Source organism: Garra rufa, chromosome 20 (genome assembly GCF_049309525.1).
Source record: "Garra rufa chromosome 20, GarRuf1.0, whole genome shotgun sequence".
NCBI classification, from domain to species: domain Eukaryota; kingdom Metazoa; phylum Chordata; class Actinopteri; order Cypriniformes; family Cyprinidae; genus Garra; species Garra rufa.
The window spans coordinates 9,001,086-9,026,425 of record NC_133380.1 but is presented as its reverse complement, the minus strand read 5'-3'; the positions used below and the strand labels follow the sequence as shown (position 1 = coordinate 9,026,425).

The 25,340-nt window shown below is 34.1% G+C and overlaps 1 protein-coding gene and 2 long non-coding RNA genes across 3 annotated transcripts in view; 2 read left to right on the top strand and 1 right to left on the bottom strand.

The window, feature by feature from the left end:
• The first annotated feature begins 6,215 nt into the window (after positions 1 to 6,215).
• Positions 6,216 to 7,104, top strand: LOC141293384 (uncharacterized). Its single transcript, XR_012340740.1, has 4 exons — positions 6,216 to 6,489; positions 6,674 to 6,724; positions 6,846 to 6,893; positions 7,025 to 7,104. It is a non-coding gene; the product is annotated as an uncharacterized lncRNA (long non-coding RNA).
• Positions 7,105 to 7,208: 104 nt separating this feature from the next.
• Positions 7,209 to 8,714, top strand: LOC141293347 (uncharacterized). The gene is made up of 4 exons (XR_012340728.1): positions 7,209 to 7,358; positions 7,465 to 7,531; positions 7,981 to 8,076; positions 8,450 to 8,714. It is a non-coding gene; the product is annotated as an uncharacterized lncRNA (long non-coding RNA).
• Positions 8,715 to 10,909: 2,195 nt separating this feature from the next.
• Positions 10,910 to 25,340, bottom strand: part of cacna2d3 (calcium channel, voltage dependent, alpha2/delta subunit 3) — a 61,135-nt gene continuing 46,704 nt past the window's right edge. The window contains exons 24-38 of the mRNA XM_073825667.1: positions 24,601 to 24,694; positions 23,977 to 24,072; positions 23,727 to 23,848; positions 20,898 to 20,975; positions 20,707 to 20,768; positions 20,428 to 20,472; positions 20,011 to 20,073; positions 19,835 to 19,905; positions 16,777 to 16,852; positions 16,642 to 16,682; positions 16,493 to 16,548; positions 16,052 to 16,166; positions 12,082 to 12,194; positions 11,905 to 11,987; positions 10,910 to 11,541 (exon numbers count right to left, since the gene is read on the bottom strand). Of these exons, the coding sequence (XP_073681768.1) occupies positions 11,449 to 11,541; positions 11,905 to 11,987; positions 12,082 to 12,194; positions 16,052 to 16,166; positions 16,493 to 16,548; positions 16,642 to 16,682; positions 16,777 to 16,852; positions 19,835 to 19,905; positions 20,011 to 20,073; positions 20,428 to 20,472; positions 20,707 to 20,768; positions 20,898 to 20,975; positions 23,727 to 23,848; positions 23,977 to 24,072; positions 24,601 to 24,694 (1,208 nt within the window). The 3' untranslated portion in view covers positions 10,910 to 11,448. The remainder of the gene's footprint in view (positions 11,542 to 11,904; positions 11,988 to 12,081; positions 12,195 to 16,051; positions 16,167 to 16,492; positions 16,549 to 16,641; positions 16,683 to 16,776; positions 16,853 to 19,834; positions 19,906 to 20,010; positions 20,074 to 20,427; positions 20,473 to 20,706; positions 20,769 to 20,897; positions 20,976 to 23,726; positions 23,849 to 23,976; positions 24,073 to 24,600; positions 24,695 to 25,340) is intronic.

The following is a 25,340-nucleotide window of genomic DNA, read 5'->3' as shown; positions in this document are numbered from 1 at the left end:
AATCGCATGAAAAAATACCAAATTCACAAATCTTTTTTTCTGGGTCTCTGGAGGATAAAGAAAATATCTTAACTTCTTAACAGACAAATAGGTGTTTCATCATTCAGTGTTTGGTGTGGAATATACTGTGACCTCAGGGACTATCTTCTGTGGCAAGGCCCACTAGTGCAATACTACCTTGTAAGAAAAGCTTTTTGAGCATTCAATAAACTTTGAACTTTGTGAACTAATTATAAATCTTTTTAACTTACTATTTTTTCTCCTTGCTATTCTGTATCATTGTTGTTATACACATTTGCAACGTTCGCAAACAAATGACTGACTTACTGCTTGCTCACCCTCTTCTTCGTTAACTTTTAATGCTGGTAATTTCAATGACCGACTTGTTGCACGCCAGTCTGTTGTTGTGGGGACATTTCCACGCCCAGAACGAAACTAACTGTGATTGGTTGTTTGACATGTCGGTCAAACAGCCTTATAGGCGGGCCTTGGCCAATGAAAGGTGCCATGGATTCCAGACCTTCAGCCGCTAGGACCGTGGTTCAACTTATATCTGACAACACTTCTGTAATATTACTTTAATATTGTAACATGTAAAACAAACAGGGATCAGCTATGTTTCTGTTAATGGATACACATTCTGGCCCCCCAATACAACAGCGATGGACAAACCATTCACTCTTATTCAATGTGAGTGCTGTATGCTAGAGCACCTGGGTGCTGATAACGCGCGTGTGCAGGTGAGACCTGAACTGCACAAGTTGCTATCTGTGTTTAAACTCATTTAAGCTTTGCCAGTTTAAGCGGGTCATCGGATACCCATTTTCCACAAGTTGATATGATTCTTTACAGTCTTAATAAAAAGTCTATAATATACTTTGGTTAAAAATTCTCAATAGTACTGTAAAACAACAACCTTTTACCTTGTCAAAATCAGCTCTGCAAAAAATCAGCTCTATTTATTGCATGGGCCTTTAAATGCAAATGAGCTCTGCTCGCCACGCCCCTCTCTGCCTGGGATGATGATGAGCCTTAATGTTTACTTTAGCCGCATTTAGCGGCAAAACTAGCCAACAAGCACATTAAGAAAGGCATAAAAAAAGATGCATAAAAAACCCTTATAACTTACTTCTGCTGTGGGTGAAGCTGCACCAGGAACGATTCGCACAAACATAGATGCATATGTAGATGGAGATCGGTGCTTTCCTTTTAAAAACAAAAGTAGCTATCCTCTGTCTTCAGCGGCTCAGATGTTGGGAGTAAATGACGACTGCTATGTTCATTATTACATCCAACAACAGAACATCTCAATCACTCAATCGGAGTCATTCTTGTCTTCCCCTGCACCTGAGTCGACACAATGGCGATCAGATCGGTTTCATCTCGGTGAGGGCGGGTCTAAGGTAAGGCGCTCATGTCAATCAACTATCGTGGGAGAGAGACTGACATGTAATGCTTATTTCACATGCAAAGACGTGTATTAACGTGTTTCCCAGAGAAGTCAGTCTGGAGGGAATCATTGTATGTTTAAGTCATAGTAAACTCTTCACACTGTCAGTGAACAGCAGACAGCTGATCTATGTTTATTCTCTCAAGACTGAACCTGAGATCAGACCACCACACAGTGACACATACACTGTACACAATCAGACGTAAGCATTTCATACATACTCTATATTGCAAAACAGATGAAATTACAGTGATATTACCTTAGGCCTATGTGTAAAACAAAGGGGTAAAATGTTTGTGTTTAAGTTCTAACATATCAGGCAAAGGTAAACATGTAAACAAAATAGAGCTGGGCGGTATGACCAAAAATTTATATCACGGTATTTTTCAAAATTATACGGTATCACGGTATATGACGGTATTTATTTTTTTTTCATGCATGACTAGGTGTTAACCACATTTCCTAATAAATTAGAGAATAATTACTGCAGTATATTGACTTACATTGACCGGACTAGTATTAACCCAGGTTTGATTGGTCTCACAAAATGCTGCTGTTCACAAAGAAGTGACAGTGGCACTCATAATTGTAATGAGGTGAAGAAATCAGAATTCATGATTTGCAGTCAAAATACACAACACTTTATTGTGCATTCTTCACAAGTTCACATTTACAAGTCTACGCGTTTCTCTTCCAGCAGGAGGCGCTGTCAGAATGGTAGTATACAAAGTAGCGCAACAAATGATTTTGAAACGTGCAGCGCTCATATTTATTCAATGGATAGCCTTTTGAAGTTTCATCGCAATTCTTGTCTTTCAGTCCCCACATTTTAGACCACCTGAAATCATAATTATGACTTTCATAACCCCCTAATAACACTGCAGTCATCAATGAAAATTAAGAGCTTTATTTAAGACTTTCAAAAACAAACCTTACACAAAATACGTTTCTTTTTTATTTATTTTTCCCACCATGTTCGGGGCACAAGAAAAATATTAAGGGACTAAATTAATATCAGCGTATGAAGTATAATCGTCTCTCATTGTCTGAAAGAATGCACATCAGATTCTGAAAGTCAGTTTTTACTTTCACTTTAACATATTGATCAGTTTCCACGTTGCTTGTGTGATATCCATTGGCTTTAAAGCATAAATATTAATAAAAATACAGTATATAGAAAAGACATCTTTAAAATATTGCGACGTAACACCAACGTAAAGCCATTGTTTTTCTCTCACTGAAAGCTACATCTGTCTGCGCACAATGCGCCGATCTCTGCTCTCATCTCTGCAGACACACCCCCTCTTGAAATTTCGGCATTACAAGTTTTGCAAATCGCTAACCCTGGGTCTTTCTCAGATATACTGAAATACGTCCACACCTCAGATGTGTTGCTTCAGACAAGCACGTGCAAGCTGCGGTTTCTGTTTGCGTCAACATACGTGTTCCCAGCGCTTTATACGCACACACTCACCGGTATTGGGGTATATGAAAAATGAATATCATTAAAAAAAAAAACACCGGTATTCGGTATGAAAAGGTATACCGCCCAGCCCTAAAACAAAATACAATTTTCAAATTAGGATTCAGTCATGCTAATTTTTAACTTAACCAGTAAGTACAATGTACAGGTTTAGTTGTTCATAAACTGAACTCTGAAATAGAATCATATGAAAATAAAGTCTGCAGGTTCGGCTGATGTTCTCACAGAGCTGAACTACACCTCCTGCCAGATGGAAACAACATCTCTACTAACTTCCTCTTTGTGCTCCTCAAAACATGCATATTCTTAACTTTATGATTACTAAGCATCTGAACTGCTTGATTTTGTTTGCATGCTTTTTTTGCATCTGCCAGCCTCCATATGATCATCTGAATAAAAGGAGCAAATGTGTACACAATAAAGTGACCACTAACTGTGTGTGAAAACACACATCTATCCCCAAAGCAATTGAATTTATAAACAGCTTTGTGTGAATATCAGGATATAAAATAAATCAAAAGTATTGTAGGCCTACTTGCAATGCAGGAAGAGAATTAAACCTCAAGAGATTCCCATTCAAAGTAACTTGTGATTATTTAGCAGCTATAGGAAAATAACAACATGCAGTAAACAGTAAAACTGTTTTCATTACAAACCAGTGTTTTCATAATTAAGATAATACATTAAAATAATATGGTAAGACACACCCATTTGCAAGATCAAGCAGCAAAACAAGCTGTTTTGTACAGCTAAAAACAGCTGGACGCAGATGACACCGTAAGCCAGACCCATAAAATGTACAAATGGCTGCACCTGCTGTTACAGGAAAAATAAGGTGGATAGACTCATTTATCATTATAAACAAAAACAGACATTCTCTTGTTTCCCATTGCTTCCAATGTACTGATTCATAATTGATCATGTTTTATGGTCCAGAAAGGGACTTGGGTCACACTGGATGATTTTCAAATTGTAACTGATTTCAATAGCCTAGGAGACCACAGACATGATGACAGCTTCAGCTGATTTTTAGCCTTCTAATCCTGTCAATGCCCACATTAGATAATTCGAGAAAACACACTTGTTGACTGTAGAAATGATTTCACAGTGACAGAAGATCTCACAGAGATTTGCAAGATCAAACGCAACTAGAGAAGAAGAAAAAAATATGGAGGATGTGAGTCTTTTGAACTATTCATATCTCATTAGAGTGATGTGTTCATGTCATGAATCCTACATGGGTAAAATCAATGGTGAAATTCGTAAATCTAAGTTATGTGCACATACAAAGTGCTAGAGTCAAGTTTAAGTTACATGTTCCAGTGCAAACAGCTGTGAGTTTCATGATCACTCATATTCATAAAACGGACAGCAGAAGGATATGGTTTCCTGTTGTCGGATGTACCACTTCCTAATTCATGTATTGTGAGAGTCTCGTCTCTTTTCTTACACTTGCTGTGATGGAGTTGGTCGTCTTCATAGTATTTCAGCTCCTGATGGAGGTTCAGTCTCACAGTAAGAGATCTCTGTTGTTTAATGTTGATTAAATACTGTATGTTCGCATTTGTATTGAACAAATTGCCAATTTTAGCACACAATAGGGCTACCTGTGAACCTACTTGACAATCGTTTTTCTGAATATTTTATAAATATTTGGCAGTTGTTTTAATCAGATTTAAGAAGCCAAATATATAAATGATTAATATCAGAATATTATTGTGCCTGCACACATTGACCATGGGATATAGTAATAGTAATATAGTGTTTAATTGGTTTTGGGTTGTTTCAGAATCTCCTACTGTAAAAGTATCTCCAGATGTCATAAGAGAGTCCAGCTCAGTGAAGATCAGCTGTGAGAGCCCAGCAGATGATAAAGTGAAGCAGTGTTATTTCTACTCAAACAAAGAAGAGAAGAATATAAAAGTCAGTCCATCATGTGAGCTCAATCTCACTGGAGCTGAAGTGCTCAGATGGGCAGCTGGAAAATCACCTGAATCACTCGACATTTACTGCTACTACACAATACATGAGCAAGGCATCAATAAACCATCATCCCATTCTCCTCCTGCCACAGTGACGGTTCTAGGTGAGATATTTCACTGCTGTTCTTAGGTATTAGAAACTGTTATTTCTGTTTTTTAGTAACTTGATCATTTCTCTTCAAACAGATTCACTTCAGAAACCCATCATCAGTGTTAGTAAAGATAATGACTCTCTTACCATATCATGTGAAATACCACTTTCAGTCAGAGCTGATTTCATCTGTAGTCTCTACACTGAGGATGATGATCTTCTGTCTCAACGTGTCTCTCAGAGGAGTCAGTCTGGAGGGAATCTTTGTATGTTTTATTTAAGTCATGAACTCTTTACACGATCAGTGAACAGCAGACAGCTGATCTGTGTTTATTCACTCAAGACTGAACCTAAGATCAGATCACCTCACAGTGACACATACACCATCCGTAACTCATACACCATCAGAGGTGAGTTATTACTATATTATTGATGGTATTCTTGATTTTTTTTAAGCACATGATTTGAGACACCTGTGTCATTCTTTAGCCAGTATGATTTATTATGTAGGCCAGTAGTGTATTAGAAAAATCTTTTGAGAAAATGGATCAACAATAAAGTCAAGTCAGCAACTTCAAACACCAAACTAATATGAGGGGAAAAAAAAGAGAAAGTGTAAAAAGCCTGGATGGATTTTTTTATATAAAGACCCTTTCAATAGGCTGCACAACACTGAAAGGACAAATATACTAAATATAGAAAAGACGTATACATGGTTGATCAGAATCAGGTTATGATTGCAGGTTATTTTCAGACTAATGCTTATCACATTGTGACTTTTACAGGTGAAAATAAATCCATAATATGATGGGGAGAGGGGACACTTCACAAATGTGCAAGGGATTTTAATATGTTAAAGTGTTTAAAATGTTCTTTGTTAATTCTTATTGGGTGAGGCTGTTCTGCGACAACTTCTGAACTCTAAATATAATATATATAAAATAATAGGCTACATTTGTGTTGAAGTCAGTTTAACATGAGTGTCAACCAACATTTGAAGTGCTGATATTATAATAAAGATGTTTTTATTTTGTCAGACTAACTAATCCCACAAAACATCACAGAATTCAACAAGTCAGTTGCTAATATGGATGGTGGTGCTGTTGTTTTCCCTCAAAGATGACAGGATTAAAAAGGACTGAATGTTTTTGATCTGAGATCTCTCTGAACATACTATAATTCCTGTATTCATTAGATCTTCCTCAGGCCAAGTTAACAGCATCTGCTTCAGTTGTTCTGGAAACAGACACAGTTGCGCTGAGCTGTGAGAATACTGAAAATCTGAAGATGGAGATTTGTGTCTTCAAAATAAATGGAAGAGAAAGTAACTCAAAACAGAGCTCATCATGTCAGCTCTCACTCACTGGATCTCAGATCAGTATTTGGTCTGGAGATCAGAGTTCATCTGTGACAGTAACCTGCTTCTACACTGTGAAGAAGAGACAATCTGATCACTCTGATCCAGTGACAGTAACAGTCCAGAGTGAGTTTTTTTATTAATATAATCAAGTGTGAGTCTGTGAGATGACATCAAGTTACATAAACACCAGTATGTTATTTTTTTTTTATATCTAAAGGACGTGCACCTTCAAAAAAATAAATTTTGCTTTGAAGTTTTTAAATAATGTAAACCGACTTCCTATAATTCTGATATATTATTTCTGCAGTTTCAACATCAGCCACCACTGAACAAGCTACTACAACAGCCATGAAAACCAGTGAGTAATTGAGTAAATTGGTTCTTCTTTCTCAATTCTGAATATCCTCAAAATGACACTCTTTCATAATCATGGTTACTTGTTGAATATTTACAATCTATAATTAATCTCTTTTTATCAGCAATAACAGTAACGTCAACATCTGAAACCACACCATACAGTACAATTGGTAAGTTACTGATAACTACATTTTCTCAGTTCATTTGTGTAATACTTCAATTCTCAAGGGGGCTGATCCATATAAAAATAAATAAAATACACACAGAAAAACATGTATTGACACAGAAACATTGTATCTAGTGCCGGCTTCCTCTAGTGCTGTTGTCATTTTATCTGGACTCATCTGTCTGTGCTGGTTTGCATGTAAGTAAAGTTGACAAATGTACATTTTATATATGTATACACAGCTTCATGCAGAATTTATCATGCAATCTAGAATTGAACGTGCAGTATAATGCAACAGCTAATTGTTTTCTAGGTAAAAAACGAAGAAAACAGTAAGTTTTTATTTTATTTTTTGTAGAATAGCTGTATGTGTAAATGTATGAAAATATGTCATAAAAATCAATATTTGATTCTGTGCAATAAAATGAGATCGCCAAATGGGGATGCACCAAGTCAAGAACCTGATACGGTGAGTATCACCATAATATTGAAAATAATAAACATTTATAATAATCCATAATTAATACGAATTGTTGAAAAGGGACTTGATCTTAATTATTGTTTATGTTATTTAGAGTCATCCTGAACCTACATATTCTGTGGTCACTTTTATACCAAAAACATCTCAGCCCATTTCTGGAGGTAAGAGAACATCATTCTCAGGAAATGATCTCAATTACTTGACGCTTACTAAGCTAAAATAAACCTGCTGAGTAATAAGCGCTGTACAAATCCTGAGAAACTGGTACCATTTTCGCTTTCAAGTAATCAGTAGATCAGCATTATTAGCCACATTTACTAAACCTCATGCTTTTCCAAACCTACATGACTTACTTTCTTCTGTGGAACACAAAATGAGCTATTTTGCAGAACGTTTACACTGCAGCAGTTTTGAAGGGCTGTTGAGCTTCTCAAATAACAAGTTTGAAGCTTCAGGGTTCAGAGTTTAGCTCCAACACACTTGCCTAAAAGTTTCTAGTGGCTGCACAAACTGCATCTTTCAGACGCCATATTTATTTTTCTTTTGTTTTGGATGGTTTTTTTTATTGACTTTCTTTGGCCCTCTTCATCATGCTGTTTTTTTTTTAAAGGCCTTCATCACCCAGAGTCACATCAGGACAGCACAGCAGATCCCACAGACACTCGCTCTGTCATTACATCTATAAATCCAATTTACCAGCCCTCCGGTAAGGAAATGTTTCTTTCATTTAAGTAGTCATATCACGAGGAATCGAATGTCTAGGCCTGCTATAAAAACACACTCTAGTTTCACCACTTGAAACTTCCTCTCTGGCCCAAAAGCTACATTTTACACGCACACGTTTAGCACTGAAAAACTTGGCCGGCCACAGTGAGTGAATATGGAGGAAGTAGGACAAATACTAAATTTATCACAACACTGTTGCACATAATGAGTCTGAGACACTGCGCAAAGTGTCAAAGCTTAAAATAAGCTTTGAAGCGCTAAAGCTTCATGACAAAGAGCTTGTTAGTCAAGGTCAAAATGAGGTCATTTAAATTTGATCTGACTGGTTCAAATGCTTCTGCATTGCATTACAGATGCTCTGGTCGATAAAAAACAGAAACAGGGAAATATGGAGGAAAATGTGGTATGTGTGAACACTGCCACACACCAAACACACATAACCAATGATACATCCATCATGAACTAACACATTTACTTCATGTGTGTGTTTTCTATCTTTTTTTACTTCTTCCTTAAGAATGTTAACCATCTGTCCTCAACGGTCTCTAAAAAACAGTTATGTCAAACACAGGAGATCAAGTCTACAGTTTGCTAAAGATGCACTGATGAATCTCAAAACCTGTTTCATTATGTACAACCACCATGAATAAACTTTCTTTACTAAAAGACAGGTGTCAGTGTTGATCATTCATTGTATGGTGTTGAATATATCATGACCTTAAGTGAACATGTAGCATCTTTCTTCACAGACATTGCTCAGAGGATCTTCTTTGTCAAAGTCCAAAGGATGAACCAACAACTTTTCTGGAGTCACTTTCTAATAAATATATTTTGATAAAAAATATTCTTCCTTTTCTCAAAGAATCTATGCTTCAACACCATTTAATGCACAGGAGTACTTTTAGTTTTGAAAACAGTATCCAAAACAGTCATTGTTTCACTATGAAATTGTTTACTTACAGTTTCCGGTGCAGCTGCTGTCAGATCCAAAACAGTTGGTTGCTTTCAACAAAAGTTTGCACTGCAGACTTCCCAATGTGTCTCCTGAACAAACTTATAGTTCCCCAATGCGACCCGATTCGATCACTTGTTTCTGACGTCCTTCTGAAGGCTTTACAAAGACGTTAACGAGCTGTTGGTTGCCAGGTCTGCGAAACCAGCCCAACTGCTAATCAAAACTAATTTAATCGTGATATTTCCCTCAGTTTTCCTCTGTCGGGTGACCACTTGGTTGACATTGCATTTCTAAGAGATTAGTGGTTAACCTCCTGACTTCAAACACAACCTGAAGCAAAAGCGTAAAAGTAGCCTAATTCTGCGGTAAACCCCTTGGCAACCCCAAGGACGCATAAAATTTACCTCTATGGCAAGCCAAAAGGGTCAGAATTACTAGACTTACTAGAATTGCGCAAAGATGTGAAAGCGAGTTTCCGACACTGAATCAAAATTTAAAAAGGTGTCGGTGCTGATAGACGATGCTGATATACAGCGCAGTTGCGCTCCAGGTGTCCCGTGTTCGAATCCCGAATCCAGGACCTTTCCTGATCCCGCTCCCTCTCTCTCTCCCACCTCACTTCCTGGCATTAATGATGTGTCCTATCACAATAAACGTGAAAAAAAAATCTTCTAATAAAAAGGTAATTGTGACTTTCTCACAATTCAGACTTTTTTTTTTTAAACTGCTTCATATAAACTCGCAATTCTTACTCTTTTCCTCAGAATCGCAAGTTATAAAGCCCAGTTCTGAGGAGAAAAAAAATAGCAAGTGTATATCTAATAATTCTGACTCGCAAATGCGACTTTTTCTCACAATTCATACTTTTTTCTCGCAATTGCAAGTTTACATCTTGCAATTCTGACTTTTTTTTTCAGAACTGCGTCATATAAACTCACAATTCTAGCTTTTTTCTCAGAACTGAGATATAAACACAATTTCGAGTTATAAAGTCAGAATTGCCAGATATAAAGTCAGAATTGTGGGATATAAACTTGCAATTGCGAGAAAAATAAACTCACAATTACAAGAAAATTCTGACTTAACTCACAACTATCACTCGCAAATATCACACAATGCGGACTTTATTTCTCATAATTGCGAGCTTATATCTCGCAATTCTGACTTTATAACTCTCATTTGTGAGTTTATAGAAAAAAAATAAGAAATGTGTAAGTCGCAACAAACTTTTTTTATTTTTTATTCAGTGGCAGAAAAGGGCTTTCATACGAAGGTGGCCAGGGGTATTCTTACCAAAGAGTTCTCCTAAATAGCAGTCTAAGTTCTTAGTTAAAGGTATAGTTCATCCAAATATGAAAATTCTGTCATTAATTACTCACCCTCATGTCGTTCCAAACCAGTTAGACCTTCGTTCGTCTTCGGAACACAAAATATGATATTTTGGATAAAATCTGAGCTTTCTGAACTTGCATAGACAGCAACGCAACTACCACATTTAAAGCCCAGAAAGTTAGTAAGGATATTATTAAAATAGTCCATGTGACATCAGCAGTTCAACTGTAATTTTAAGAAACTACGAGAATCCCTTTTGTGATCAAAGAAAAGAAAAATAATAATTTGTGTCATTTGCACTGAAAAAGCTACATTTAGCTACAAATGTTGTTAGATTGTTTTAACTTTCAGACTAATAAGACAAAAAAAATCAAGCTACATGTCAAGAGGTATTAGAGATATTTGCCATATTATACCTGAAGATTATAAATACCACACTCAGTGAATTAAACACCAGAAAAATGATGGAAAATATGTTTTTATTTACATAACATGGCTTTCCTTTGATGTAAAGGGATTAGGCAATTAAAAGTTATTTTCCAAGTACTTTTTTTAAGCAGGCAAAACTTATAAAGTTTGTGAAGAATCCACATCTCATCTTTTGATGACCATGTATGCTATTCTTACAAACAGCTCTGTGAAATATTCCTATTTTGTCACGTCATGCATCTTAAGACTCCAAATGAAATGTCTAATCGCTCTGAAAGGCAGGCAAATAATAATGAAATAAAAGACATTTCTGCTCACTTTTTGTCTGCGCTTCACACAGTACAGATTAAGACTAAAGTTGAGGTTATGAACCTTGAAGAACAGCTAGATGGACTGCGTTTAGCTGTGACGCTCGTGGCAGCCATTGATATCCAGGCATGTTCACTGGTCCACATGTAAGAAGAAAACACTCAGCACATTCTAACACAGTCTTGCACGGTAATAATTATCATCTATCTTCAGTAATCCAGACATCACAAAGATGATTTTGTCTCTGTCAACTCATGTTTGGCGGAAGCAAGGCTTTCTGATTTGAGTGTGTAGTAAGCCTAATGGGTCAAGGCAAGGGGTCAGAGGTCACCTGCTGATCAGGAACGACAGCACTGAGAATAATATGGCTACCAGTGGAAAATTCAAAGCATTTGCTGATCCGCATTCAATAGCGTTCTCCTGTTATCAAACACCAAAAAAAAAAGATGTAAACAGAGTTAGCAAGTGTCAGGAAATTACACAAAAACACATTCAAACACTTTATAGATTGAACTTTTAGCTACTGAATGACCCCAAATGAGCTGAAAGCCCTGTAAGAGGCATAAAATTGAAGAGTGAATGGTCTACTAAAACTTTCAAGTGTACTTCTTTCAGCTGTGATGTGGATGAGCATTTCACAGACAGACTGAATGGGTCACTTTAAAAAACATGATGAAGTACATAAACCGCAGTTTCAAAATATTGGAAAACTTTACAGTTTAGTTTCAAATCTGATATGGCGTTGGTCATCAAAAGCAAATATTTAATAATACAACATCATACCTCTGGATGAAATGGATGACAGGACTGCGGCCGTCTGCGATCCTTTTGAAACTTCAGTCTGTCGCACTTCAGAGACTCATTATGTGCTCAGAGGTCAAGGATGGTATTATACAAAGAGTCATGCCATAATTTGACATTCTAAATAAGTAGATGTTTTGTTGGTTATAAAAAGGATATAAATGATCTCAATGGGCTCCATGGTAACTCGAGTGGCGGAGCTGCAGTCACATTTATTCTCAACAACCACCATGAACAGGTTACTGCTGGGAATCTGCTGAATTACAAAGGTCCTGAGAGGAAAAATACAAAAAAGGATGTCAGATTCTTGTTCAGAATACCTGTAGATGGCATTGATTTATATGATGACATATTAGGTCTGTCCTGTTTAGGCCTAGAGTAACCAGAGAAACCACACAGTAATGTACCCTACATTTCAGCATGTCAAAGAAAAAAAAAAAACACTTTTAAAAGAAAAACTAAACATGAATATATTTGTAACTAAATCAAATAATTAAATTCTCAATATATATAAAATTCTACAGTATATATTATGGAGGTCTGTTTCTGCCACTAAATAAAAAGGTTATTGCGACTTTTAACCTCACAATTCTGACTTTTTTCTCAGAACTGTGAGATAAACTCACAATTGCAAGTTATAAAGTCAGAATTGTGTGATTTAATTTTGCTAAGTTCTAAAGTCAGAATTAATTTAGTCAGAATTGTGAGATAAAAGGTTTAAATACAATTCAGATTTTTTTAAATAATTGGATGATATAAACTCATAATTGCGAGAAATGAAATCAGAATTGGCTGATAAAAACTCGCAATTCTGAGAAAAGTCAGAATTGTGAGATATAAACCCATAAAAAGTCAGAATTGTGAGTTTATATCTCACAATTCTGACCTAATTTCTCAAAATTGCAACTTTTTTGTTAGAAATGTGAGTTTGTCTCGCATTTCTGACTTCCACAAGAAAAACTAAACATGACTATATTTTTAACTAAATTAAATAATTAAATCTCTCAAAATATATAGCATTCTATATATTATGGAAGCCCGTTTCCGCCACTGAATATAAAAAAAAAGGTTATTGCGACTCTTAATCTCACAATTTTTTTCTTCTCAGAATTTTGTGATACAAACTAGCAATTCTGACTTTTTTCTCAGAACTGTGAGATATAAACTCGCAATTGCAAGTTATAAAGTCAGAATTGCGTGATATAAACTCAGAATTCTGACTTTTTTCCTCAGAACTGCAAGATATAAACTCATAATTGTAAGAAATAATGTCTGAATTGGCAGATAAAAACTCGCAATTCTGAGAAAAGTCACAATTGCGAGATATAAACACGTAATTCAAAGAAAAAAGTCAGAATTGTGAGTTTATATCTCACAATTCTGACCTAATTTCTCAGAATTGCAACTTTATTCCTCAGAATTGTGAGTTTGTCTCACATTTCTGACTTCCACAAGAAAAACTAAACATGACTATATTTTTAACTAAATTAAATAATTAAATCTCTCAAAATATATAGCATTCTATATATTATGAAAGCCCATTTCTGCCACTGAATTAAAAAAAAGTTTATTGCGACTCTTAATCTCACAATTCTTTTCATCTCATAATTGCATGATACAAACTCGCAATTCTTATTTTTTCTTTGCGAGTTTATATCTCACAACTCTGACTTTATGACTATTATTTCACAATTCTGTCAAAATTGTGAGATTAGTGTTGCAATTGCGACAAAGAAAGTCAAAATTGTGAGAAAAAAAATACACAATTACCTTTTTAAGTTTATATTCTGTGGTGGAAACGTGCTACCATAATATATAGCTTAAAGGGATAGTTTACACCCCAAAAATGAAGTTCTGTCATTATTTACTTGACCTGATCTTATTGGTAACAAAACCGTTGATGGTAGCCATGATTTATAAGTGTGGTGAAAAAACACAAAGGAAGTCAATGACTACAGTCAACTGCTTGGTTATCAACATTCATTAAAATATCTTCTTTTGTGCTCAGCTAAATGATTCTTACAAATATCTAAACCATTTAGTTATATTTTTTACCATGAAATTGAAGTGTGATTTTAACTGTGGTTGTCAGTGTTGTTTTTGAAAACCATCTTAGATTTAGTCTTAGTCTTAGTCTTTTGGACTAAAATGCTTCTTAGTTTTAGTCAAATTTTAGTCACTTCTATATGTGATAGTTTTAGTCCAATTTTAATCGACGAAAAGTCAAAAAGGTTTTAGTCTAGTTTTAGTCAAAAAAAAGGGAAAAAATTAGTTGGAATGTTTTAGAACATAAAAGACAAACAAGGATAGAATGCTAAAACGGCTTGCCATACTAGTATGGCAAAGAGTATTTAATGCTAAAACGGCTTGCCATAGCGTCAGATACTTTTTAAGTTTTAATTGGCATGCACAATAAGCAGAAATGTCATGCATTTTAAACGTCTGACGGACCACCCACTAACATTTTCGTCTATTCTCGTCTCGTCAACGAAAACTCACACACGTCTCGTCATGTTTTAGTCATCAACGAGCCCTTTTTATCTCGTCATCGTCTCGTTATCGTCATGAAAAAAAGTGGCGTCAACGAAATGATTTCGTCATCGTCATTGTTGACAAAAACAACACTGGTGGTTGTCATGATCTAAATCATAATGGCATTTAGCCCCACAACACATTCTGTCAGAAATAAAGATGTGTGAGAAAGTGAAGCACAGCTGTTTAATGCTGTCAGACCATGCTATGTTTACTCTCTTAGATGTGTGCTGCGGCCATAGCAAAATAACCACATATAGACTAAAACAGCTTTCCACAGACGGGTGTCAGTTATATGCAACAGTGGTTTGGCTTTCACATAGTTCTGGCTGGAGGATTTTTAATTAGAAGCATGAAGGTGGCTGCCAGAGTTAGATCACTGTCATATGTCTACATCTAAGGCCTTCCAGTTGTGTATTAAATATTTTTTACATTCTGTTTTCTACTTTACATAATACAGATAATTTTCTCAACTCCTTGTCATCCAAGATCATTGTCAATTTGTATAGAAAATGACAGGTAGTTCATTTTCTAACTTTATTCTTATAATTTAGTCTTTATTGTCCAAATATTTTGACCTTATTGTTAAAATATTTAGACTCTATTCTTGTAATTTCAACTTTATTCTCAAAATGTTTTGACTTTATTCTCAAAATATTATGACTTTAATCTCAAAACATTTTGACTTTATTCTTGAGAAATTTTGACTTTATTCTCGAAACATTTCGACTTTATTCTTGAATATGATTCTTGAAACATGTTTTGAGAATAAATTCGAAATGTTTGGAATAAAGTCGAAATGTTTCAAGAATTACGGTGAAATGTTTCAAAAATAAAGTTGAAATTACGAGAATAAAGTTGAAATGTTTCGAGAATTAAATCAAAATTACGAGAATAAACGTGAAATTACAAGAAAAAATCAAAATGTTTCGAGAATAAAGTTGAAATTACAAGAATAAAGTCAAAATGTTTCAAGAACAAAGTCAAAATTACGAAAAATAAAGTCGATATGTTTCGAGAATAAAGTCAAAATTACGAAAATAAAGTCAAAATGTTTAGAGAATAAAGTCGATATTACTAAAATAAAGTCTAAATGTTTGGAGAGTAAAGTCGATATTACGAACATAAAGTCTAAATGTTTGGAGAATAAAGTCTATATTAGGAAAATAAAGTCGAAATGTTTGGAGAATACAGTCATAAAGTTGAGAATAAACTCAAAATGTTTTAAAAATATAGTTAAATGTTTTTAAAAATTAAAACGAAATGTTTAGAGAATTAAATCAAAATAAAACCAAAATTAAGTCAAAATGTTGTGAGAATGAAGACCCCAGATAAGACCCTAATTCCTAAGCCAGGATCGCGTAGAACCCTTTAAAGCTAGTGAAGAACATGAAAAATATATTACCAAGTGTGGTTTTATGGCATTTCAAGTGCATTTTCAAAAAGGAAATGCTAGTATACTTAGTATAGTATACCTCTTTTCTTCTTTATCACTTAAAAGTAATTTGTGTTTCAGAAACCAGATTTCCACTAAGTTCTACTTCTTTCTTTTTATAAATAAGCATGCACATATATAGACATAAACAGATGTTCTCACCGTATACAGCCTCCACAGTCGATGTTCCCTGTGGTCTCTTTTATGGTGCGTTCAGAGACGAAAGCTGGATATTCTGTGTCACATGGCACCATCATTGTCCTCTGAGTTCTCTGGGCTGCACACATAAACACTAAATTCAAAAATTGCACTGTACAACTAAAATAATATATAATTAGTCATTTATATTACAATATACATCAGTTCATGTTCATTATAGCCAATGTTACAGTGCATCTACCCTTTTTTTATGCTGTGTGATTCATGTCACCGCCTTACAGATTAATTGAGATTTATAGCCTTTTAAGTCCGTCATTAGTTAAAAATCTAATATCTATTATAGATCAAATGGAAGAAATAAAAAATAACAAGGTCATCCTCACAGGAGCATGTAACTCTATTAACACGTTTCTAAAAGCATTCCTGTCATCTATGGATTGATACCTTTGACTGTCGAGTCATAGTTCCACCAGCTGTACAGGTTAAACTCCAGCAGAAATCTGGGAAAGCAGAAACACACTCCCACTCAGAAACACTGACTGAAAATCCCAAGCTGACAATAATAATTATAAGGCAAAGGCTTTTTATCTCACATGACAAGTTCTGTCAAGAGCCATTTCACAGTGGAGAAGGGCTGAAAGGAAGAGCGCAGCGTGTCAGTGGAGACAGGAAATAGAATCCAGAGGCACTGAAGTCAAACACTACAGCACAGATGATAGCATACTCACATCCAGCAGAGTGCGTGCGCTGTCACTGCTGCCTGCGTACTCTTTACAGAGAGCCTGATAGTCATACAAATTAATCCTAGCAGAAACACAAGCAGAAGCAGACTCACTATTAAACAAAACCCTGGGCTAATGTCTTATTTAACCCCAGGTTAAAGCCAGTTTAGCTCTAGGTTAAGGAATGTTTCATAGCTTTTTTAAATGAGATAAGCACCACTTTCAACCCTGCTTTAAGCATTTCAGTACATGTAGTGCTGGAATGAAAGATAACACTTTACATTTAGACATTTATTAACCTGTTAATTTTGACATTTACTACATTATTAAAATCAAAAGTTGTATCTGTAGGGCCCTATGATTTCCACAATGGGGAAAACATAGACATTGTGAAATCCAGTCATAAAAATGTAGTTTACTGTGACTGAATGTCACAGAACAGCCAAATTTTGGATGAATAAATCAAAAGTAGGTAAATGCACTTAAATAAAAATGTGACATGGACTAGTGTCTTTGATTATTAAGCTGCAAAAATACCATTTTAGATATGAATCCTGCATGCAAACGCGCAGTTTTGTTTACTACACACATACTGAAGTGCATGAGATGCTTGCCTCAATATATGAGTACATGAACATATACATATAGTCTGTAGAACAGCTCTGCAAGTCACTTCATGAGCATTTTACCATTTCTTTTGAGAAAAAAAACTACTGTCATATACAAACAGAAAGATCTTCACAGCAACCCATCAAAATACAAGTTTGGTTTAACTTGAAGAAATTGTGACAGAAATATATTACTTAATGTAATAATAGTACTACTACTACTAATAATAATAATAATTTTTTTAACAACATTATAAGAAATTTTTACCAGAATGTATTTACCACAAAAAATCGAATACATAACATATTTCTGAAATAAATAAATGAATAATAATAATAATAATAATAACAACAAAAAATACATAATTTTTTATAAACTCAACTAATGAGAGATGCTTTTGATTTTGGTTAAAATATTACTGAATCTATTAAAATGGAATTTAAAAGTTAACGAAAAACAGAATTTGGTAAAAAATAAAACTGAATTTGAGAAAAAAAAAATCATAGCGACTTAAAATATATTTTTTGCTAAACTTTTAATAAATTGCTGTTATTGTGTAAGTTTCATGATTTCAATTAATTAAGACATGCTTTTTGATTGATATTTTTTAATTAAAATTGTTAAAATTTTAGCGCCGCTGTTGTTCAGCCTGTATATGCTCCCACTAAGTCAAATAATGAGAAAGAACAAAATTGCATATCACAGCTATGCAGATGATACCCAGATTTACCTAGCCTTATCGCCAAATGACTACAGCCCCATTGACTGTCTCTGCCAATGCATTGATGAAATTAACAGTTGGATGTGCCAAAACTTTTTACAGTTAAACAAGGAGAAAACGGAAGTCATTGCATTTGGAAACAAAGATGAAGTTCATAAGGTAAATGCGTACCTTGACACTAGGGGTCAAAAAACAAAAAATCAAGTCAAGAATCTGGGTGTGATTCTGGAGTCAGACCTCAGTTTCAGTAGTCATGTTAAAGCAGTAACTAAATCAGCATACTATCATCTTAAAAACATTGCAAGAATTAGATGTTTTGTTTCCCGTCAAGATTTGGAGAAACTTGTTCATGCCTTTATCACCAGCAGGGTAGACTATTGTAATGGTCTCCTCACCGGCCTTCCCAAGAAGACCATTAGACAGCTGCAGCTCATACAGAACGCTGCTGCCAGGATTCTGACTAGAACCAAAAAATCAGAGCATATTACACCAGTCCTTAGGTCCTTACACTGGCTTCCAGTTATGTTTAGGATAGATTTTAAAGTACTTTTACTTGTTTATAAAGCACTCAATGGCCTAGAACCTACATACATTGCAGATATGCTCACTGAATATAAACCTAACAGACAACTCAGATCACTAGGATCGAGTCAGTTAGTAATATCAAGGGTTCACACAAAACAAGGGGAATCCGCTTTTAGCTATTATGCCGCCCGCAGTTGGAATCAGCTTCCAGAAGAGATCAGATGTGCTAATACATTAGCCACATTTAAATGCAGACTCAAAACTCACCTGTTTAGTTGTGCATTTACTGAATGAGCACTGTGCTACGTCCGAACAGTTTGCATTATTTTATGCATAATCATTTTACTGTATTAATTAATTTGAAATCATTTTCTTTTCTTTTTTTAAATCATCTTAAATGTTCTTAATTTTGTTTTTATTGTTGTGATTATTATTTTAAATTTTTATGCTATTGTGATTTTAATTCCTTTTTATGTACAGCACTTTGAATTACCATTGTGTATGAAATGTGCTATATAAATAAACTTGCCTTGCCTTGCCTTGCCAATGTAACCATTAAAACAGAGTCTAGAAAAATTAAATGTAAACAGGGGAAAAAAATGGAAATGGGAAAATTTGGGGAAAAAAATAAAATGGATTTCATAAGGCTCTATATTGGTTAATATTATTTGATGGACCTGGTCTAACATTAATTAAACATTAACATTAACTTAAAAATTAAATGAATAGTATTAACTAACATTAACAAAGATAAATACTGTAACACATGTACTGTAACATACATACAAATGTATTGCTCATTGTTAATACAAACATTAACTAATGTAAATTAGTAGTTAGTATTAATTTGGATAATCAAGCATAATTTAGGAAGACAACCAATCACAAGCTAAACAATGCAGGTCTCATTAAATATTCATGAGATAAAACAGTTTCTTGTAAGCTTATGCTATATAAACATAAAAAAGACACATTTTGAGGATTAAAACAAGACAAAAACAAAAAAAGATTGTTTCAGTATTCTAAAAAGGTAATTAATATGTTTTGATGGCTATTAAAACAGGTTGCTGTACATGCTGTACCTCATAACCTCATAAATATGCATAAACAGGGCATTTACTAATGGTTTATAGATAACCAATGTATAACCCTGAAACCTGACAATATAGGTTAAATAATTTAACATTCATCATTGTGTGTGTGTCTCACTTTTTAAATGAGCCCATCAAAAGCAGTTTGTTCATGACAGCTCCCTCTACTTCTCCAAAGAAGAGGTTCGTCTGTGGGAAGCACATTATGTAAAGTTATAGTTAAAGTTACAGTCATTATGGAAATGCATCCATTTGATTTCATATTTACACACAGATCTTCTCAGTATGTCATACCTGAGAAGTGTCTTCAGAGACCAGGATGAAGCCATTGTTGTCTATGAGATAACATTTAATGTCCTAATGGGAGTGAGAAACATAAAATGCTCATTTAAATATATGATTCAACAAGCTTTAGACTGTTGTTATCTTCTTAAATCATTTCAAACTTCAAGACAGTAAGACCATAAATATAATGCATTTTATAGCTTTTTATGCCAAAGCCATTAATAAAAGACGCAGAATTTAAATGAGAAACGCTACGAGGCAATGTCGTATGTCATATATCTTAAAAGACGACTGCAGACTGATCTAGTAAGCCTGTCATGTTCGAGAAGTGTCCATTGTATAATGAGCATGTGGTGAACAAAGGCCATTTTATGAGCTCCATCACTGAAAATATGGCCAAAGGGAGAGAAACAAAGTCACATTTACCTCATTATCACAGCTGATGGTGCATTTCCCATCCAGAGCATTGCACTGTGTGGACACACGCAGTGAAAAAACATAAAGCAAATGTATACATGAATGCCATTTAAATACAGATCCTTACATTAGTTTTCGAGCAATATCTATCATTATCTAGCATGGTCTTCTATACATTGCTGCTCATAAACACATCAAAATGAGCTGTTATGAAGTAGATAATAATACACAAAACAACACAACACACAAGGTCTGGTTTGATAAATATATACATATTTATTAACTTACCTGCCGACTGGCCGTCCAAAATTTCCTCTGAAAGAATTCCAGCTTCATTTGAATTCCCACAGCTTTGAGTGTCACAAAAAACACATTTAATATAATGATGTTTAGGTGTGTTTAGTGTAATTCAGTTGCAATTTAGCCAACAATACATTTAAAATATATAGAATTTTGCTTTGAAATAAGACGACAAGTACCTGCCACTATAGGAGACTTCCTGTCATCAAGTAGCTGTATAGCAGTGCTTGCCAAAACCACACTCTTATTTTCGCCTCCTTAAAGAAATATCACACAAAAAGCATAAATGCCTTCTTATATAGTATTTACAGCAATGAACATGAGAACTGGAATATTCAATGATCAACTAAAACTGCTGGTTTATGATGCAAAAATGGCTTGCAGGTCTGAAAACTACATGAAATACAAATGATAAAAAGTAACTGAGCATATAAGTGTGCATAATTAGGAATGCAAAAATAATAAAATAAACAGGTTTAGTTAAAACCATTTAGAAAGAGATGCAAAAATAATATGCATATCTATTATTGCTGAAAAAATAAAATGGATTATTTAATAGACATGGGCTAACATTTAATTTCAAAATTAAATAAATGTTATTACAGTAACTAACATTAACACAGATAAATAAATACTGTATCATACTGTAACAAATGTATTGCGTATTGTTAATATTAATGAATTAACCAACGTTAACTAATGTAAACATCATTTAAGAACAGACAACCAATCACAAGCTAAACAATGCAGGTCTTATTAAATATTAATGAGGTAAAACATAAAAAGACGAATTTGGACACAATTTGTATTGTTTAAGGGATTAAAACAAGACAAAAGACAACAATAAACTTTAACTTTAAAAACTTTAACTTTAATTTCTTAAAAAACGTTATTCTAAAAATTTAATATGTGTATGGTGATTAAAAAAACGTTGTACTTGTCCAAACAGTTTTATTAACCTCATGCATATGCAAAATAGGGCATTTACTTAGGATTTACATACAGTACGTAAAATCAAATATTGCATGTCAAATAAAAATCTGCTATTAAGTGGAAATTTATCTGTCACATGGTACAAGGTAGTTAAATTAGACAGACACCAACATGGCCTCTCTAATATTAAAAGAACACAAATAAAACAATAGAAGATAAAAGAAAATATGACAGAGACTAAATAAAATACTGTTCTCTTGCAAAAAATAAAATAAAATATATATTCTTTTGATTTGGACATTGCTCCAAATGACATGTCATGACCACCAGGGGGCGGCATTTATTTACATAAATATTTATTAAGTCTAAATCTATTAAGAGCGGCTCCTTCGTTTGCATATTCAGATCAAAAGCGGCATGGATTGAAACAAACACTCAGTTACATGATGAAATAGAGCTCATTTCTAGCGGTACAGGCAGATGAGGGAGAGTGTTTGATCAGAAACGAGTTCAGCGCTGTCTGTGTGATAAGGAGCCCATGAGCTGTTGAGTGGGATGTAATGATCCTGATCTGTCACACACACACATTGCGTGAACGTTAAAGTAGGGCACATTAATTACAGGCGAAGGAAAGAGAGATAAGCAGACGGTCTGCGTGAGTAAAGCAGTACAGTGCAGCTAGAGCAACAAACCACAAAGATGCGCTGTTACATCAGTAGTATGAAGCTTTCAAAATGTTGACATTGACTGGTGTGGCATAAAAGTGTGATTCTAGAAATCAACCTGAAATACGAGATAAATGATGATCTATGCAAAAATATCAGGGGTGTGATGCTGAAGATGTACGAAGGAGCGAGAGATGACTATTAGTACAAAATATTTTTGATGTTTATTGCAGAATAATGTCTAAAAATTATTATTAATTTGAACAATTTCTAAACACAAGCAATATCCAGTGCTTAACTTGTCCTGGATTGTCTGACTAAAGACATGAATGAATGAAATCTCAAATTGTGTGTCTCACAATAAAAAAAAAATGTAAATAAAAAAACAGGCTTACAAAAATCATATAAATTTGGAGATGGGCAACCCAAAATAATAATAAATAAATAAATAAATAAAATTAATAAACAAATAAATAAACTATATTTATATTTAAATATAATTTAATATGTAGTATATGTAAAATATCATATCTATATATATATATATGTGTGTGTGTGTGTGTGTGTGTGTGTGTGTGTGTATGTGTGAATATTAAAATCTAATTAGACATTATATTAAAATGATATATATGTATGTGTAAATAACTCTGCATATACATTGCATATATATATTTATTAGAAATATAATAGCACATACAATATAACTATATATAATTTACTGAGATTTCAATTAGTGTTGTCAAATAAATAACTGTGATTAATCGCATCCAAAATAAAAGTTTTTGTTTACATAATATATGCGTGTATACTGTGTATATTTATTATGTATATATAAATACACACACAAACAGTATGTATTTTGAGAAAATTTACGTTTATATTTATATTCATATAACTGATATTATATAGAAATATTTTTAATATGTAAACATACATTTTTTCTGAAATATATACATGTGTGTAAATTTATATATACATAATAAATGCACACACATATTATGTAAACAAAAGCTTTGATTTTGGATGCAATTATTTGCGATTAATCATTTGACATTTCTTTTAATACTTATATATTATATTGTATTATAATATATTATAATTATTATATTGAAATGTACTGTACTCTGTTACTCTCTCAATTAAATGAAAACTTCATGTAAACCTTAATTTTAATACTCGCTAACAGTTTTTTTTTTTTGTGCACCAAAATGAAAATATTGGGCTGAAACCTGAAATTCTGGAAGTACTTGGCCGAAAACCAAAACCGAAAATGACTATATAATAACAAATGATAATGATATATATGATAATGGTATAAATTATTGTATTAATATTAGGCTTTTTAATTTCAACTGAAAAACTACAAAACAATAAAATAATCATGTGTGTAAATATGCTTGAACGTCGTACCTGAACTGAAGGGAATGGAGTACACGAAGGTGCCGGGCACCTGCTCTGCAGCTCTTTTATACCAGAGAGGAAAGTGATCTGCATTAAAGACGCCCTCCTTGTCTTCAGCAGTGAGGAAATCTCTGCAAACACACGCAATAATGAAAGATAGTTTACTTCATCAATCATCATTTACGCTCAGAGGCCTTTTATTGGCCAGCGTAATGAGATTAGAATCTGTCATTGGTCGGTCATTTGCATTCAGACTCACTGATTGGTCAGCTGCTCGGGAACCACAAACAGGTTGGTTCTGGAAAGACCGGTGCGGGTGCCGAGGAAAGCGATCTCAACACCTTTATCAGAGTTCCTGATAATAAAAACCAACAAATATGGGAATGTGTGTGTGGCAAGATGGTGTTTGAATGGTCTCACAGTTTTTCTACCTAGTCAACCAACAAAATTTACTAAAAACTAGCTGCAAAAGTTTCGATTTTAAAACACAAAACGTGGAAAATACTTGTGTAAGAAATTTACTAAACTAAAAGGTTTCTCAAAGGGTTAGTTCAGCCAAAAATTAAAAAAATTCTGTTATTAATTACTCACCCTCATGTTATTCCAAACCTGTAAGACCTTCAATCATCTTCAGAACACAAAGATATTTTTGATCAAATCTGAGAGCTTTCTAACCCTACGTAGACAGCAACGCAACTGACACATTTAAGGCCCAGAAAGCTCTCGAATTTCATCAAAGATATCTTAATTTGTGTTCCAACGACGAAGGTCTTACGGGTTTGGAACGATATGAGGGTGAGTGATTAATGACAGAATTTTCATTTTTGGGTGAACCCTTTAAACCTAATTTAGTTAATATGACCAAGTAAAAGTCTAAACTCACTCAGACTTATTGAGGGCCAGTCCAGTCCAGTATGCTTCTAAAGGAGCCGTTACCACAGCGTCAAACAAAACCTGCTGAATCAGCTCTCTGTCACCTACAAGATGCACAAGAGAGGACATTTGCACACTCCATAATACTCATCGGACAGCAACTTTAATGAGGACAGCGTTTAAATGGCCAAGGTAATTTTGTAAGCAAGGTGTAATATCTAGATGAAGGACACTGTAGCAAAACTTCGCAGGAGCAACTGCTACTGTATACTGCATTATGAAATCTAGCTCAATTAACTGAAAAGTGATTGAGCTGAAAGGAAAAAAAATTTCAGATGTGGAACAATTTATTATTTTGATTTGAGATTATGAAGACAAAGATTTCTCCTTAGAATAATGTGCATTGATTGATTGAACAGAAATGTGTATAAAAGGAGTAGTTCACATCTAGAATAAAAATTCCTGATAACTGTTCATGTCTTTCTTTCTTCAGTCCAAAAAAAGATGAGAAACAAAGAGAAAATGATAAATGTTTTTGACCTTTACCTTTTTGAACCAAAGTACACAGACAAAGAACAAACCAACGTGTTCACACATTGCATGAAGACGTGCATAACAGATATAGTGCAAGACAAACATTTGTAGTTCAAAAGTATATAAATTATAATTTTCTTTAGGAAGTGAATGATCATTTCACAAGACAAGACCTTAATTCCTTGGCTGGGATTGCACAAAGCCCTTAAACTGATG